The sequence below is a fragment of the Chelmon rostratus genome, chromosome 6 (genome assembly GCF_017976325.1).
Source record: "Chelmon rostratus isolate fCheRos1 chromosome 6, fCheRos1.pri, whole genome shotgun sequence".
NCBI lineage: Eukaryota > Metazoa > Chordata > Actinopteri > Chaetodontiformes > Chaetodontidae > Chelmon > Chelmon rostratus.
In genome coordinates this window covers 20,873,874-20,889,572 of record NC_055663.1, presented here as the reverse complement: position 1 = coordinate 20,889,572, position 15,699 = coordinate 20,873,874, and the positions used below count along the sequence as shown (strand labels likewise).

Here is a 15,699-nt window from a genome sequence, read left to right as displayed (position 1 = left end):
ACTTCTGATTATACGTGTTGTTTTGATTCTTTTCATCTCTTCTATATTCACAGAGATGAAAGCCTAACAAACTTTTTTTTTTTTTTAACTAAACCTTTATTCAACCAGGTAAGTCCCATTGAGCTCACAAAATCTATTTTTCAAGGGGGGGCTGACCAAGATAGCAGCATTACAGTGTTTCAAGCAGCATGCCTGCAAATATTAAAAGCACAAAAACAAAACATACAGCATCAACTCGCAGAAACATATGCCTAAGAAGACAGACAGGAGGGAGAGGATAAAAGGATTAGGAGAAGGATTAATCTTACGGCTGTGTTATGTCTCTGTGCATGATTATCTCGGCAGAGGGGGGCATGTGAAAGACAGTTCAGCATCATAGTCTGTTAACAAAGTGCATGTGCTGTGCCCTGACCAGGGAAACAGCAGTCAAATTGCATATTGATTTATCTGTAACTGTGCATCTGCCACTCAATCACAAGTATTCCCCCTGTGCCTCTGCCTGTGCTGCGTTCAAGTGATGTAGAAGGAACACTTTCTAGGACAGATCCAGATTCTCATGTATTCTAAGTCACTTGAGGCAAACGTACATGGTTAAATTTTGCTGATGATATTCATTGTCAGTGTTTTCAAACGCAATCTCCCTAGTGATACTTTTAAATTAATGCTTTATACTAAACTAAACATTGAAATGCCAAGCACTCTTCACACATACATTCTGTATTAATGGTTCATTAGGACCACTTAGCTCTGTCCTTTCTTTCTTTTTCTTCTTCTTTTTTTTAATTAGGTTTGTCCTGTTGGTAAGAAGACGACGTGAAGGACGTCGAGGAGCTCATTCATCAAACAAATCTATATTTGTCAGAAAAGACTGAGCAGCTGGTTAGACAATTCATTTATATTTTACAGGCGGCTTGCATACTTCTAATGCTAATCCTGCAAACACTGATATTTCTGCTTCACAGCTCAATAACATTTCTCAGTCCCTTTTTTTTTCCTGCTTAATTACCAGCAGTCTCAGCCAAAGTCAAAGCAAGGACACAACAAACTCTTTGAGGCACTGAACTGAAATCCTGTGGAATTGTATCATATCGAATTTAATAAATATGAGATTTATCAAATCACTGACCTTCAAACTATATAATCCTGTTTTGAATCACATTATCAACTGACAGAGATGTAAAATGACTGCACACATTTCCTGTTGAACGTACCTGTCAGAGAGCAGGAAGGGACAGACGTCAGGCACGGGAGGGGTCGAAGGTCGGAGCTTTGCCAGCGCCATGATGTGTTCAAAGGTGATGTCGGTCTGAGTGCACACATCCACCACATGGATTTCCTGAGGGGGGCCATGGGGGCGGCCACTGGGGGTCCGCCTGATGACCTGCACCACAACGGGGTCCTTGGCAGCGCGAAAGGCTTCCACAGTCTCCTCGTGGCTGGACTTGGACAACTCCTTCCCATTCACCTGAGGAGGACAGGGACAAACGACCGTTGTTTATGTTCTGTCTGCGATGTGAAGACGGCGATAGAAACCTTTTACAGAGCAGAGCTGTTGCTGAGATAGACTGAGCCCTACTGGTTCAGCCAAATCTCTGTTTGCAGAGCCGAAGAGAAGAAGTGACATTAGATAGATGTGTTGGTCTGTTTGCTCTCACTTTGCTCCAGAGCATCACATGAGCAGAGTCATACCACCAAATTAAAGTGCATGTTGTTGCAGCAAATGTTTAAAACTGTAACAAATTGTACACGAGTTAAACTGGTTTAAAGGTTTACTGGGAAACCTAAGCACCAGATCCAAACACCACCTCCATGGTCTCTGAACATGCAACATACTGTACCGCATTGCAACTCCAGCTCTATGGTTGAAATTTACATTTTTTCATTCCTGGATGTCTTCTGGACAGAGGATCAAAATGAAATCTTTATGAGTATAACACTGGAAAACATACACACAAAAACACAGTTTGATGCAACGTTATCAGACTGTGAGATCAAAGCCCAAAAGGCCCCTGCTCACCCAGTCCATCTTCAACCTCCTCTTCACTAAATGAACTGGATTTTCTGGCAGATTGAAAACGATTTGCAGTACAGCTGGCACATATAAGGAAAATCATTGCTTCATTTAACATCGGTAATTTCTGTGGAAGAGAAGCCATGGCCCTGCAATACCTCTGAGAATGTGCTTTGGTATAAACGCTGAAACCAGAGATTGTAATTTAGATAACCGCAGAATGAAGAAAGGTAGACACAGCATAATTACACTTGCAGTTGTATTTAAATATGTTTTGGAATGGAGCATTTTGCTCGCAAGGAAAAGTGAAATGAGTTTAAATGATAAATGTAAAAGAAAGCATGTATTCAAGTGTCAGCTGTGGAAAAACAGGAAGGCTGGAAACTCAAACGCATCAGTGTTTTAGAACTCAAATCACAAACTCTCTTTAAAATGCAACAGAGCGGTAGAAATAAAAAAAAAAACAGTCCAGTTTACACTCTAGGTCTACTCTCTGACCTAAATTCATGAGTAGTCGATGGTTTCAAGCAACTCCAGCTGCATCTATGTGCTGCCTCTAAATGAATATTAAAGATGCAGAAGCCACCAGGGAATTCCTACAGAGTTTATGTTTTCAACGCCAGTATTGCTGTTATTCTACCACTAATTCTTCACTTTTTCTTGTTCTGTTACATATCGCACTGACATTTACATAGTACATTCAGAGAAATGACTGAATGTTTTGAGCAGCAGTAAAGTGTCAACAGAAGCTGATGGCATAAATCCTCTGGAAAGCCACAAGTCCCCACCTGAGATACACAACCCTGATTCCTTAAAAGTTGGGATGCTGAGTAAAACATAAAACAGAATGTGATCATTGGCTGATCCCTCTTAAAGTATACTGAACTGAAAACAGTAAAAAGACAGTATATCTAATGTTTGACCTCATCAACTTCAATGATTTTTGTAAATATCTGCGTGTTCTGAATATGATGCAGCAACACATTTCAAACATGTTGGGACAGGAGCAACAAAAGACTGGGAAAGTTGTGGAACGCTCCAAAAACACCTGTTTGGAACATTCCACAGGTAAACAGGTTGGTTGATAACAGGTGATAGTATCATGATTCTGTATAAAAGGAGCATCCTGGAAAGGCTCAGTCGTTCACAAGCGAGGTTCACCACTCATCTGGTGGCCTCACTTTTCTTCCTCCTAAAGGGACACTCCACAAACTTTAAGAGGTAGAGGCCGAGAGGAGCCTCCAAGCTCCAAAACACTGGCTACTACCCTTCCTATAATGCAACTTTATATCCTCGTAGACATGATGTCATCAGGGGGTTATATTTTCTACCTTTAGGAAGCCCCCTCCAGAAACGCCACAAAAGACATTACAAGACTGTTAATGAAGCCGATCTTCTCGTGTAAAGTCAGTGGAGGGACCTTTAATTTATTCGTTCAATTTCACAGACTTCCACATAGCTAACCTCATTACCTGCTAACAGAAAATACAATGAATATTTATAATGTAATACCATAATCGTGTGTTACTCTCATTCCTGGTTCATTCCTGTGTGCGCGTGCAAGGTTGTGTGTGTGTTATGTTGTTTCTTCCACTTCTCAATGTGTGTCTCTAGAGACTGAGTGATGCCCTACAAAACAACCACCAACTTACTATCTCAGCCATAACAGCACCATATATAGCTCCCTTAGCTCTTGTTGTGCTGTGGCCTGCTCCCCTGCCTCCTGACGTGACCTTTGTTTGTAGCGATGCTGCATTAATCACCTGAGCAGGAGATAAACTGGGTCAACACCACTCGTGCGCAACTGCAGGGCAATTTAGAGGAAAAATAAAAATGCGCTCGTGCAGCCTCTCTCATCCCTCCTTCCCTCACACTCCAAACCTGCTTTCATTCTCATTTTTTGGCCAGTCAGCAGGTATTAAATCGTGCACCACGTACATTAGAGTTAAGTACTGTATTAAAGAAACATGGAGCACTATAATAATTATCTCATATAGTTCCTTTGACTCTGCCTCTCTCTCTGTTTTATTTTTCCTGCTCGTCTCTCGCTCCGCAGGCTAATCCTGGAACAGGAGGCCTTGTGGAAACAAAGGAGTAGGAGCAGACAAATGAGGCAGCCTATGGCGTATGACAGTCCCGGAGAAAAATGATCAAATTTCCCAGCTCTCCCTCTGGTACAGCCTGTCCGGTCCAGGCTCCTCCTCCTCCAAGCCTTGCCGCTTGCTAGCCATGCTCCATGACCATAATGAAACAAGGGGAAACATGTCAGGAAAAAGAGGCGGGAGTGTTTGGTTTTTCCATTCTCTTCGCTGGTTTTCACGAGAGCCAGATGGAACAATTAATCCCCAATCAACACAGGAATATTAAGTAGCCTTAACTCCTGCACAAGGGACTTCGCCATCCTCGTTGCATCCCCTTGGCTGATGTCTATCCAGCTAAACACACCGCTTCGGTTAGTATCTGCAATCCTATCTGACAGATGGGAAGGGTTGCTATAAGCCCGGCTGCAGCTTCAGATATTCCCAGATATTCTCACACGGAAGATCCGCCTTCGGCACAGTCCTTGAGTTATCTTACGACGGCTTTACTGTGCAAAGTGCATCATCAGCTAGCCGCCTAAAGATGCTGAAGGTGACTATACAGTGGAATTTTAATGCGAGTCATTTTTGCAATTGGCTTCATTCCCAAGCAGCCTTGATCCTGTCAAAATTAAGCACCAAGCACCACCTCAGTACAAGCTGTAGCCTCTTAAAGTTTCATCACACATATTTTGATGTAGTCACACAAGCCTACACTACCCTCCTCAAGTGTGCATGCACAGTATGCAATTACATATTCATTCATAAACACATGCTGGTAAACAAAATCTGTTTGCAACAAATTATTTAGCAGCTGTGGTGTTTATAGAGTCCAATGCAGCTCAGTAAGTGCTCCATATGCACAGAGTCAACATGAATTATCTTATTGGTCTGGAACAAAACAGTGGTGATTATTCATGAGAGATCATTTGCTGTTCAATTGGGCCAAGAGATGATCAGGTAAATGTGAAGTTGGAGGGAAATGGGCGCTGGGATGAGGTAGCTGGACCAGGACGCATCTGCTGGTTGTTTGCACATGGATGTGCAGCAGCTGTAGCCAGGAGAGGAATGTGTTTTTATTCAAAGCCCCTGACGCGACCACCAGCCTTTCCACAACAGGCGCAGCAAAACCAGCTTAGTGGAGTGTGTCAAGAGGATGAAACCTCTTTTCTTTCTTTTTCTCTGTGGCATAGACCCATATTGACAAAGACTTTCAAAAATTGTGCGCTGGTGATGCAGCTGGGTGCATTAAGTCGCCGCTTCAGCAAATATCAAACGTCACTTTAAGCTGTTCTGAGCTGTTACAAGCAAACAAACAGACTTACATGAAAACTTCACCAAAAGTCACCGTTTTTACAACTACGAGCCTACAGTCGCCTGCAGCAAAGCACGATCCTGGAGGTTCTCTCATCTGTGTCCCATCTTATCGTTTATCCTCCAGGTATGAGGACAAGCAAGACAGAGCAAACGCGTAGCAGCTTAGCTCGACTCCTCAGGCGTCTCCTCCGTCAGTGCTTTTGTCTCATCGACTGCTGCCTCCCATCAATATCTCCAAAGACCGAGGGCAGAATGTAGTGACAGTGGCAGTAAAGTGGGGCCAGTTTATCTGTTAAGATGTCAACTTCAGCCACATCTGATGCTGCTTCTGCTGAGGGACCGTTTCTGTGGCAGGAGGCACAGACACTGCCAGCAGCTTGCAGGGGGATTACTGATAGAAGTGATTGATGCACTTCTTCTGCAAGGAGAAAAAAGCAGCCCCAGGCAGTAGGCTCTAATAGTCCATTAGCTTTTTTATGCCTTTGAATTAACTGCATACATTGCTTTATGGCTTGCATGTAGCACTTTGAATCTTAATGAAATGTTTTTGTTTTCAATTTTACAGAGTTTATGCTGCACACAAGGAGAAAGTGTCCGTCTTCACTCCAGGCTGAACTGGAAACGCGCTGAACTGAATGAAGCAAGGTCATCCTTTCTACTTCAGCTACACTGACAAGTGAACAAGGCTTTCAGCAGCGGTGGAATGAACATCAGAGGCTCATATTTAACCAGTGCGCGTAACCTTGTGTGTTGTGCTTAACATCTGTGCAGACAGTGAGCCTCCGTTACACACAGCCCGCAGCTCCCATGTGCCGTCACCTGCTGGTTTGAGTGGCAGCCTGTGGGGTGTTAAGTGTATGCGGGCAGATGGAGAAAGTGTAACATGTAGGTCATCCGGCCTCGGGAGTGTAGCGCTTACAGCCGTCAATTACACACCTGTTCTGCCTCCTCCTCTTTTGGGAAAAGGCAACATGACCCCACAGCGCTGGGGTCCAGTCAGCCCTCAGATGAAAGAGACTGAGGGGTGGTGACGGTGCAGGTACAGTACATGGGCCCAAAGGAAGCCACTAGAGTTGGGCTCCGGAGACAGAAGAGGTGCTGCTGTGACTGGGCAACCATCAAAACTGAGCGCTGACAGAACAGAAACCACTTTTCTAACACTCGTAAACTGAGGACAAACACAGGATGGGACAGGGTGTGCAGACAAACCTTCTCACATACTGTAGCCTGGGCGAACATCAGTGTTTCTCAACATAGCAACACAGAAGTGTCCTGGATAATTAAATAAGACAATAAATGAAAAACCACACCTTGTTGTTTTCACACTTCCATTTCTCTATTGATTACATGAGATATAACGTTGCCTTTTGACACTGTTAACAGTCTTTATGCTAAGATAAGCTAACCAGCTGCCATATTCTCTCAAGTCTTGACAAGAAAGCAAATAAACATATTTCCCAAAATGCCATACCTACTACTTTTCACAGGTTTCTCATTAAGCAGCTGCAACAGAATTGTGCTTTGCATTGGCTGTCTCATACCAAACTGCTCCTCAGAAGTATTTTATGACTTTATTAGTGAGACAACAGTACAGAGATGACAGCAAATAGGGAACGATTTGCAACAAAGGTCCCTGGCTGGACAAAGTTCTGGGTTGGCTGTTCCTCGTAGGTGAATTCTCTCCTTCAGTGTTTATGTACACATGCCTGCAATGTTCACTTTCTCTCAAAGAAACATATATTCAAATTAATCTTCTGTACTGATTATACAAGCCTCAGAAACTGCCACTCATGTGACATTGTCTATGCGGTGAATGAAGTGGATTTCTACTTGACTAAAATAACTGCTCCATTGTTTGTTGATTTTCCTCAATTGAGTCTGAGCAGCAGTACAGCAGAGGACAGCGAGACAGGAGCGCCGCTCACGTCTGCCTCTTCTGAGGCTCCAAGCACCTGAACAGCAGCCGCTACACTGCAGCTCCAACAACAACATCAATGTGTCGCAATTCCCTCTCTCAACATACGAAACTCAATTTGCATTTTCATAAATAAAAAACTATATACAGGCGAGAACGGGAACATTCAGTGGAGAAGTGGAATTAAATACTCCCTGAGGTAATTCCAAATGCGGGAAGGCTGAGTTTTGATGTGAGCATGACTGCCACCCCGTCCTCTCAGTGAGAAAACGTCTCGGGTTCCTCTTTACGCCAAAATGTCTCATTTCAATAATAAGTGTCAGAATAAAATACGGGCCAAGGTCCGCTACAGTACAGCCCTTATGACTGCATAAATCACTCTCAGACAGTCAGCGATACTGTCTGAGCGACTCAAGGAACGCTCCAGTGACATGAAACGAGAGAGAGAGCGAGCACGCCACTGGGGAAATCTGACGATCCCCTCAACATCTCTACATGAACCAATGTACAGGCCTCCTTTAACCCCTCCAACCACATAAAACACACTCCACAAGGCCCCTGGGTTATTCTTCACATTAAAGGCCTTACGCGATGCTGCTGAGGTTTTATGCCCGCAGAACATTTGATGAATTCTGCCAATTTTCTTCTCTGAGCACCAATCTCGTGTGGAGTGCTCCCTTTATTGCGCAACTCGTTCAAACTGCATCAGCTCTTTCACTCTGCTCTAAAATTCATGGGCCGCCTTTTACATACGTTTATTGTCCAATCTTGTGCCGTAATCGCCCAGCGCAAGGACAACTGTTATAAAAGGACAAAGGGAACGAGGTCTTCGCGTGAACTCTCCCAACACTCAATGTCAAAAGTGTTGAGCAGACGAGCAGGCGAAGAAGGCTCTAAGCTCATGAATGAATTGTCTCATCATCTAATACCACCACCATTTCCTCCACCTCCTCCTCTACACGTGGCCCTGGATGTCAGTTTCTCCGTGGAGGGTGTAGATCAGTAGGGTTAGGGCTTGGGCTCTCTGTGTGTAGTCAGACTGGTCCAACTTATGGTGTCTTATTCACATGTTGTGTTCTTAATTAGCAGGCTTGCTAACATTAGGCTGAATATGCATCCAGAATATGTGACATGTGAGACTTTTGAGTTGTTTACCTGTGACGAAGCTGGGCTGAGTAATTAATGTAAGTTTATTCTATGAATTATCAATAATGTAATTATTTTATGAGGGAGTAATATACAATGAGTAATTTCACACATTTTTCAAGTAATCACATTAATGAAATGCTGCGGGCTGAAACCTGCAACGGCTTCTTTGGGCCTGTCAGTTCCCCCAGCATGAACAAAACACACCAGCGTGCACACAGATAGGACAGACTGAAAGGCACACACTGGCGAGCATAAAGCCGTGCTCACAATGCTGCACGGGAAGGATTGTTGGGTAAACATTTCATCAGATTTCCTGTTCTATTTGGCCCAATCTGTCAGACGCTCCCTGTAATAATATCCACAATATCCTCCTGTTCTGCGTATGAGCACTTTCCCATGAAATTAGATCAATACGGCGTTCCATTTTCATCATTAACAGATTACGGCTGAATGCCTGATAATTGTACTACCTTATTTTGGCTGGATTATGAAAATTCTGCAGCAGACTCTAAATATGATTTGGGACTGGTGAGGGAAACGGAGTGCTAAGCTAATCAGCTTGTTCAAGGTTAATGGTACATGCAGGGTATATTTGTTAAAGAGATTTAGAGATGCACAGTTAATCTCTGTGCTTAACTTTGAAGATCTTGCCATCTTGGAGTGAGTTTTAATGTAAAATGGAGGGAGAAAATCGAATTAGAGTAAAAGCGGCACTTGGGTGGATGAATAACTAATGGATGAACAGCCTCCTCCTTGGTGATAACTGGTAATTGGTTTGGGGGGTGGGAAAGGAGCGGGAGATGGGGGGTAGTTGGATGATACTGTGTGCTGTGCAGATCAGCAAAATAGCCGGGGTGGCGTGAAAAGATGTTGTAAGGAGTAATGGTGCCATCCATATGCTGACTGAAGAAAATCAAGCGGGTACTGTCATGGAACACGTCCAAAATGTGCTGAGAGTGAGGCAGAAAGGAGGCACGACAAACGAGGGTGCCTGGTGGGTGTATTTTCAACGCGAAAGAGGCACAATATACAAAGCAAACATGCAAAAATACAACCACTGCTGCTCCATCACTTTGACTACTCGTCTGTAGCCCCTGTCTGTTATTTACAGAAGAAGAAGGAGCAGACTAAATGTTAAAGGAACAATCCGGTTTGCTGCAGCTTGGGTATTATTTGTTGTTTTGGCCATCATTTCGATCGGCAATGATAACACTGTGCTAAGATCTGGCACAGCAGGCTAGATGTTTTCTCTTTTTTTCCCCAGTCATTATGCTAAGCTAACCAGCTGCTGGCAGTGGCATCACACTTAAATCGCACATAAATTCGAGAGGTACTGATCTTCTTGCCTTTTAGCAAGAAAGCAAATACATTTTTCAAAATGTCTAACTACTCGTCTGTGGTAACGTGGTAGCGCCTTACATCATCAGTCAGAATGCCTTAGCATACAGGAAAAGTGTATATGCATGCAACTATGGTATGTATGATACAGCAGAAAGATTGATAAACCAGGAGGATGCTCTGTGTTTTACAGCTCTCCTTGGTCTGTTCATGTTTGCCCATATTTTCAGCATTATCTCCACTTTCCCAGATCCCAGCAATTAACTTGGTGAGCACAATGTTTTTATTACAGAGACAAATAGTGGTAAAATGGGAGAAATAAGACCCAAGTTGTAATAAACCAGATTTATCCTTTATAAATTTCCTGTGAACTTTTAGAGTGCAGATGAGGTGACACAGGTAGCAGATGGCACCAGCGCCGCCTTCCAGTGCCAGGGCCGGTCTTATTCACGGTGGCCTAGGGAGACTTTGAAAGCGGTAAATTGTTTCCTTCACGTTTAATATGCTCATCCTAGCAGCACAGGCAATTAACAGTGGATAAGCACTATTTACATAATGCCAGACACACTCGTGATCACAACAAAGGCGTCTCGTCTGACTTCCTCCTGCCTCCGCTCTCCGACTGGCTCTTTGTCTGCGAGGCTGTCGCACGGTCGCTGGTTTAGGAATGAGAGTGGAGGTCAGACGGTGGCACGTGGAGCTTTGACAGTGCAAATAATAAACTGGAAGGGTTTGAAAGGTCAGTCAGGACCCCTGCGGCTGGCCACTGATCTGCCTGTTAGCCATTAACTGGGAGCCAGGTCAGGCGAGGTGTCCAGGAAAGGAAAGAAGGAAAGAAAGGACGACTACAAGGTGTTTCCAAATCCAATCCAATACATTTCTGCACGTGATGTGTGTGATTGCGGGTATCTTATGCCTGAGGCTGCTGTTTTTAACACTTTCCCCAGAGGGAAATACAGTCATTGGTGTCCCATCACACATGCCAGCCACCACAAAGGACCTGACAAGAGAGCGGACCTGAAATCAAGAGTGCCTCGTGGGCCAAAAGCGAGCAGGTTTGGTCAATGCTGCCAATGTCAAAGAGAACAAATGGACAGGATTACTGATGATAGCCCAAGGCTGCGAGGACTGAACTCTCCCTCAAGCTTTCCTTGCACCAAACTCATCTTCAAATCTTAATTCAAACACTGGAAATGTTTCAGAGGAAGCAAAAGCTGGGGGGGTGTCTGGCAGGTGAATGGCTGGTGTTTCTTGATGAAATGTCAGGTTTATGGAGTCGCAGGATTATAAGGCCTCTCTGGTGCCCAATGAGTAAACACGAAGTTATTGACTTCAGAGCACTCAGCAAAGCTCAACACCACAGGGATCAAGCTAACATACCGCAAATACTGCCAACTCTTTGATTTAGTTTCAGAAGTGCTTGGGAGTTTTGTAGAGCAGTTATTACGTTCAGCTAGCAACTAACAATGCGGCAGTAAAAAACCCTGAGAAGCAGCTTTGAGAAAGTGAACGCATTTAGCTTCTCGGTTCAAGGATAAGACAGCACACCGACCGGAGGACAGCGAAACGACCAAAAACATCCAGAAGGGATCTCGTTTGAGCTGAAGGACACAGCAGTAAATAAGATCCAAACTTCCAGCGAAAAGCAGAGCTGTCCAATTAGGACGGCATTTGCAATGAGACAGTGATGAAGTTGCTGATGATAATCTTATCCTTGTAAAGAGCAGCGGCACAATGCGTGATTAAAAGGAAGGACATTATCTTAGAAGAGTGATCACAAGTGTAATCAATCTACTTCAAGGCTCCCTGTTGCGTTCTTCGCGGCACAGCGAAAGTGCCAGCGAGAGGTTAGGAGAGTCGATGTCTGTGGTTTCCTCTCAGCCCACTCGAGTCCCACTCCTTGTCAGGTCCCCGAGTCAATAAACAAAGGGAAGTGAGAGGAAATTGGATGCAATTCAGTGCTTCCCACTGTGTCCTGATTACACAGTTGGAACAGCGGAGGCAGAAATGATGCTCAGAAGAGCTTCTGTGTAGTTGATAACCGGGAAGGACATGAAACCCTCATCGCTCACATTGGCCTCATTAGTCCTTTGCGATGTTTGGGTCACAACTGATTGACCATAAAATGAGTTGCTAACAGGGAAAATGTTCAAATCAACCTCCTAGTGGTAAGTCCATCAGGACAAAGCACTTGTTTTTGGGGTCTGATGGTATCCACCAGTTGCAGACTTACATTTTGATGGACTTTGGTTTCTAAACAATGAATGCAACAGATTTTTTTAACTGAATGACACAGAAAAAGGCTAAAATATGAATATTACTATAAAACTTTGACTGTTACTAGTAAGTTTTACTTTCAAGATTGAGAATAATATATATAATGGCTAATGGCTAATAACATAAAACGATTCTTGGAGAATTGATGTGCACAGGAAAACCTTCGACAGCCATCAGTGTGTCAAGTTCTGGAAGTTTCTTTTGCCATATGACAAAGCTTTTTATTATCATATTCTCAAACCTCATATCAATAAAAGGTTATGAGTCAGTTGTTTGCTGGTTTATTGTTCTGGATACAAATGCTAAATTACAGTCTGGGAGTCTGCACAGGGTGTCTTATTGTGAAAATCTACCAGATTCCCTCCACCGTTCATGTGTCTGGACTTCCTGTCCAGCTCGATCTGCTCTGTGCAATTTGACGTGTCCGACAAAAATAGCCTCTGGGCTTCTGAATCGGAGACAGAACACTTGTGGAATTGCCGTGCGTTGTCTAGAAAGGGCGCCATCAGCTCAGTCATAGGTGACGCGGACATTACACACCTGGTGGAATTTAGGGGTTGGGCCAAAATAGCACTGTCCAGTTCAGTCATAAATTAACAAGACAAGTCATCAGTTGGTAATTAGGAAATGCGTATCGATTAACAAACATTATTTTAAAAGCTTCTTTCCAAGTGACAGCCACTTTAGAAATGACCAAATAGCCCTTTGTAAGGTGTATTATGATCAATTAAACAGCAATAGAGCAACACAGGCCAACTGCTGTACAGTGACACAGCTGAATGAAGTGAAGACCAACACGAGTTCCCGCATCGCCGTCTAATAACAGAGATCATGTAACCTCTAATAGAAAATGCAAAAAAAAAAAAAAACTGTGTCAGCCAGTCTATTCTGAACGTAATGAAACACCTGTCAAAACATGTTTATATGACCTGAAGCTTTGCACAGTAAATGAGCTGTAACATTACCTTGCTCTTGATGGAGAATACATTAATAAAAAAAAATTGTCCACCTGGCAATTTTAATGTATGCAAAAAGCAAGCAAACAAACCAATCTTGATTAAGAACACCTGGCGCTGTTGTTGTCTGAAGAGTGCATCCAGGAATGAGTGGAATGATTTACAGGCAATACACTGCAAACTTCTGATTAATGATTCTGCTGCCGCTTGAAGTTTCTCCAACAAAAAAAAAAAAAAAAAAAAAAAAAAAAAAATGTGTTGATGAACATATTGAGCTGGTGGAGGCACTCCAGAGCTGCACTTATTAGCTGGCACTTCAGAAATATTTTGACGTTACAAGGAGTACGCAGGCGCCAGTGCTGCATCCACCGAATGTGCAAAAGGATGTGAGATGGGGGGTGGGTGGGTAATGTGGTAATGGTATGCATGTGTGGTGGTGGCAATGATGGGGGGTATTGGGGGTCTTCACACTGTCATGGGAACCATAAGTAGGCCACGTATGTGCCGACTGGGCTGCGTGTTTGGGGTCCCCTGTTTCATAAGGCTCGGGCTCCTCTGGCTAATGGGTGTAATAAAGGATTGTTCATGCCAGCGTCCGCTCATTTATTCTCATTCCTGAGAGTGCGAGGGGACCGCTGCAGCAATCAGCCTCTACTCACTGGTTAATTCCAAGGCAGATTTATAGTCCGACTGTGTAATGGATGCGCCGTGTGCACGCGCATGAGATTGTTCCTGCGTGTATGTGTGCTTCAAACCCGTCCTACCAGTGCACAAAGTCGGTATTGTTTTACAAGCCTTTATCCCTACAACTGCGAGCCCAATATTAAATTTTAATCAGCTGCAAAGTGCAATCACAGCCATGGTTTGGATCCCAGTGAAGCTTATACCCGGTGCCCACACCTGGACCGTGCAGGCTGGAGCAGGGCTGTCATCTGTCCTGGCTTGCAGACAGGGACGGGTCACTTGTGGCTGTGGCAGAGAGGAGCAGAGACATGTTCCTGCCAGGCGGAAATGACAGCTGCTCTGCCTCCCCAGCACAGGGTGCGCGGTATGAGCGGTAATGAAGCCAGGAGAAAGATGTGAACAGTGGAGGAGGAGAAGAGACAGTGACAGCATGATGTCCAACTTGAAGCCTAATAAACAAACCCGACTTTTCCACTGGAGGGACTTGAAGCAACACTAAGCTAATAAAATGCTAAATAAAAAGCTAAAGTGCTAAATTCTGGCCCAACCTGGAAGCCCGCTCTATCCAATGCTGTTCATCGTAACTGGTCAAGCTAATGTGCAAACTAGTACCACATCTGCAACAGTGAGAGTTATTTTATCAAAAAAAAAAAAACAACTGGAAGACAAATGAGGACAAGCTGTGATAAGCATTTGGGAATCAGATCCTCAAAAGTGAGCATGTTTAAGCGTTTGGGGAATTGGGGTTGAACCACATGGCAAAACAACGTGTGGAAAATATGAATAAACAAGATTATAGAACATTCAAGGACCACAACATGTGCTTCAGAGCAAACTAACCAAGCAGCCATTTAATGCACTGGAAGCTATTTCAGCTTTGTTTTGCAAGGGTCTTAAACACCCAGGTCACAGGGTGCTACATGAAGAGGCAAAAGCCTCTTTTTGTCTTTGTCTTCACCTACTTTCCATTTCCCTCATTTTCTTCCACTTGCAGACGCCTAATTGTGGTGCGGCCCTGCCAAATGCAAGGCACAAGGACATAGTAGTTATTAGCATTAGAAGGTAACGCAGCTTCACACTCGGGCCTTCTCACTGCAGACACGAGCTTCAAAACGAGACACCACCAGCCGAGGGAGGCTGAGAAGTCGGGCACCACAGCAGGGTGTAGCGGACCACTTTAGCTGAAGTGGAAGTTCTTCTTTTGTTCTTGTCTGCTGGACAGTGTGTGGAGTTGGCGAGCGATTAGGTTCATTTATACCACGGCAGCCACTTGGCAAGGATCACCACTCCATGTGGAGCCAATTGTAACACTAGAATGAGACCAAATGGCTCTCTCAATTGGAAGGCAGAGAGGGGGAGGGTGGGGGTATTGGTGGAGGGCATCTGCTCAACATTTACCTAGTGTTTTATAATTAGATGAGCGCAACTGCTTGGGAGCAAAGCGTCTGTTCCACTGTGATTTTCCGATAACAATTCTATGACTTGGAAACAGGCGGAGGAGGGCTGGAGATGGAGACAATTAGTGAAGCTAATAAAATATGAACCATATTGCAAGTGAAAAGAAATCTGTGTTTAAAACATACAGACCGATGGCGGGTTGGACGCCGGTCGTGACAAATGCTAATTGGTCCCAAACAGCAGTAGGGCAACCTGTTAAAGCCTGCTCACATCTGGCACTTTTAGTTTCCTCTCGTCTCTCCGTCTCGCACATTCAGTTCTCTGTCAAACACCAACATTTAGCACAGGAGCAGAACAGCTCAGTGGGTGCAGAAATACAGTCTGTGTGGACACGGCGTGATGCTCAACAGAGTCTCCCCAGCGGTTTAAGAAAATGTGCGTTTTTTTTTTTAATCGGGCCTCTCTCTCAGCACACAGTTGCACCAACAGCACAGGTGTAACTAATAACATTAATTAATGGGGACTCTGTTTAATTCAGGTGTGCCGGTAAATCATTGGACAGAGTCAGCCTGCACG

The 15,699-nt window shown here is 44.1% G+C and overlaps 1 protein-coding gene across 1 annotated transcript in view; it reads right to left on the bottom strand.

Moving 5' to 3' along the window:
- LOC121607832 (PDZ domain-containing RING finger protein 4-like) overlaps window positions 1–15,699 on the bottom strand; it is a 116,000-nt gene that overhangs the window by 20,172 nt on the left and 80,129 nt on the right. The window contains exon 2 of the mRNA XM_041938828.1: window positions 1,212–1,465. Within this exon, the coding sequence (XP_041794762.1) occupies window positions 1,212–1,465 (254 nt within the window). The remainder of the gene's footprint in view (window positions 1–1,211; window positions 1,466–15,699) is intronic.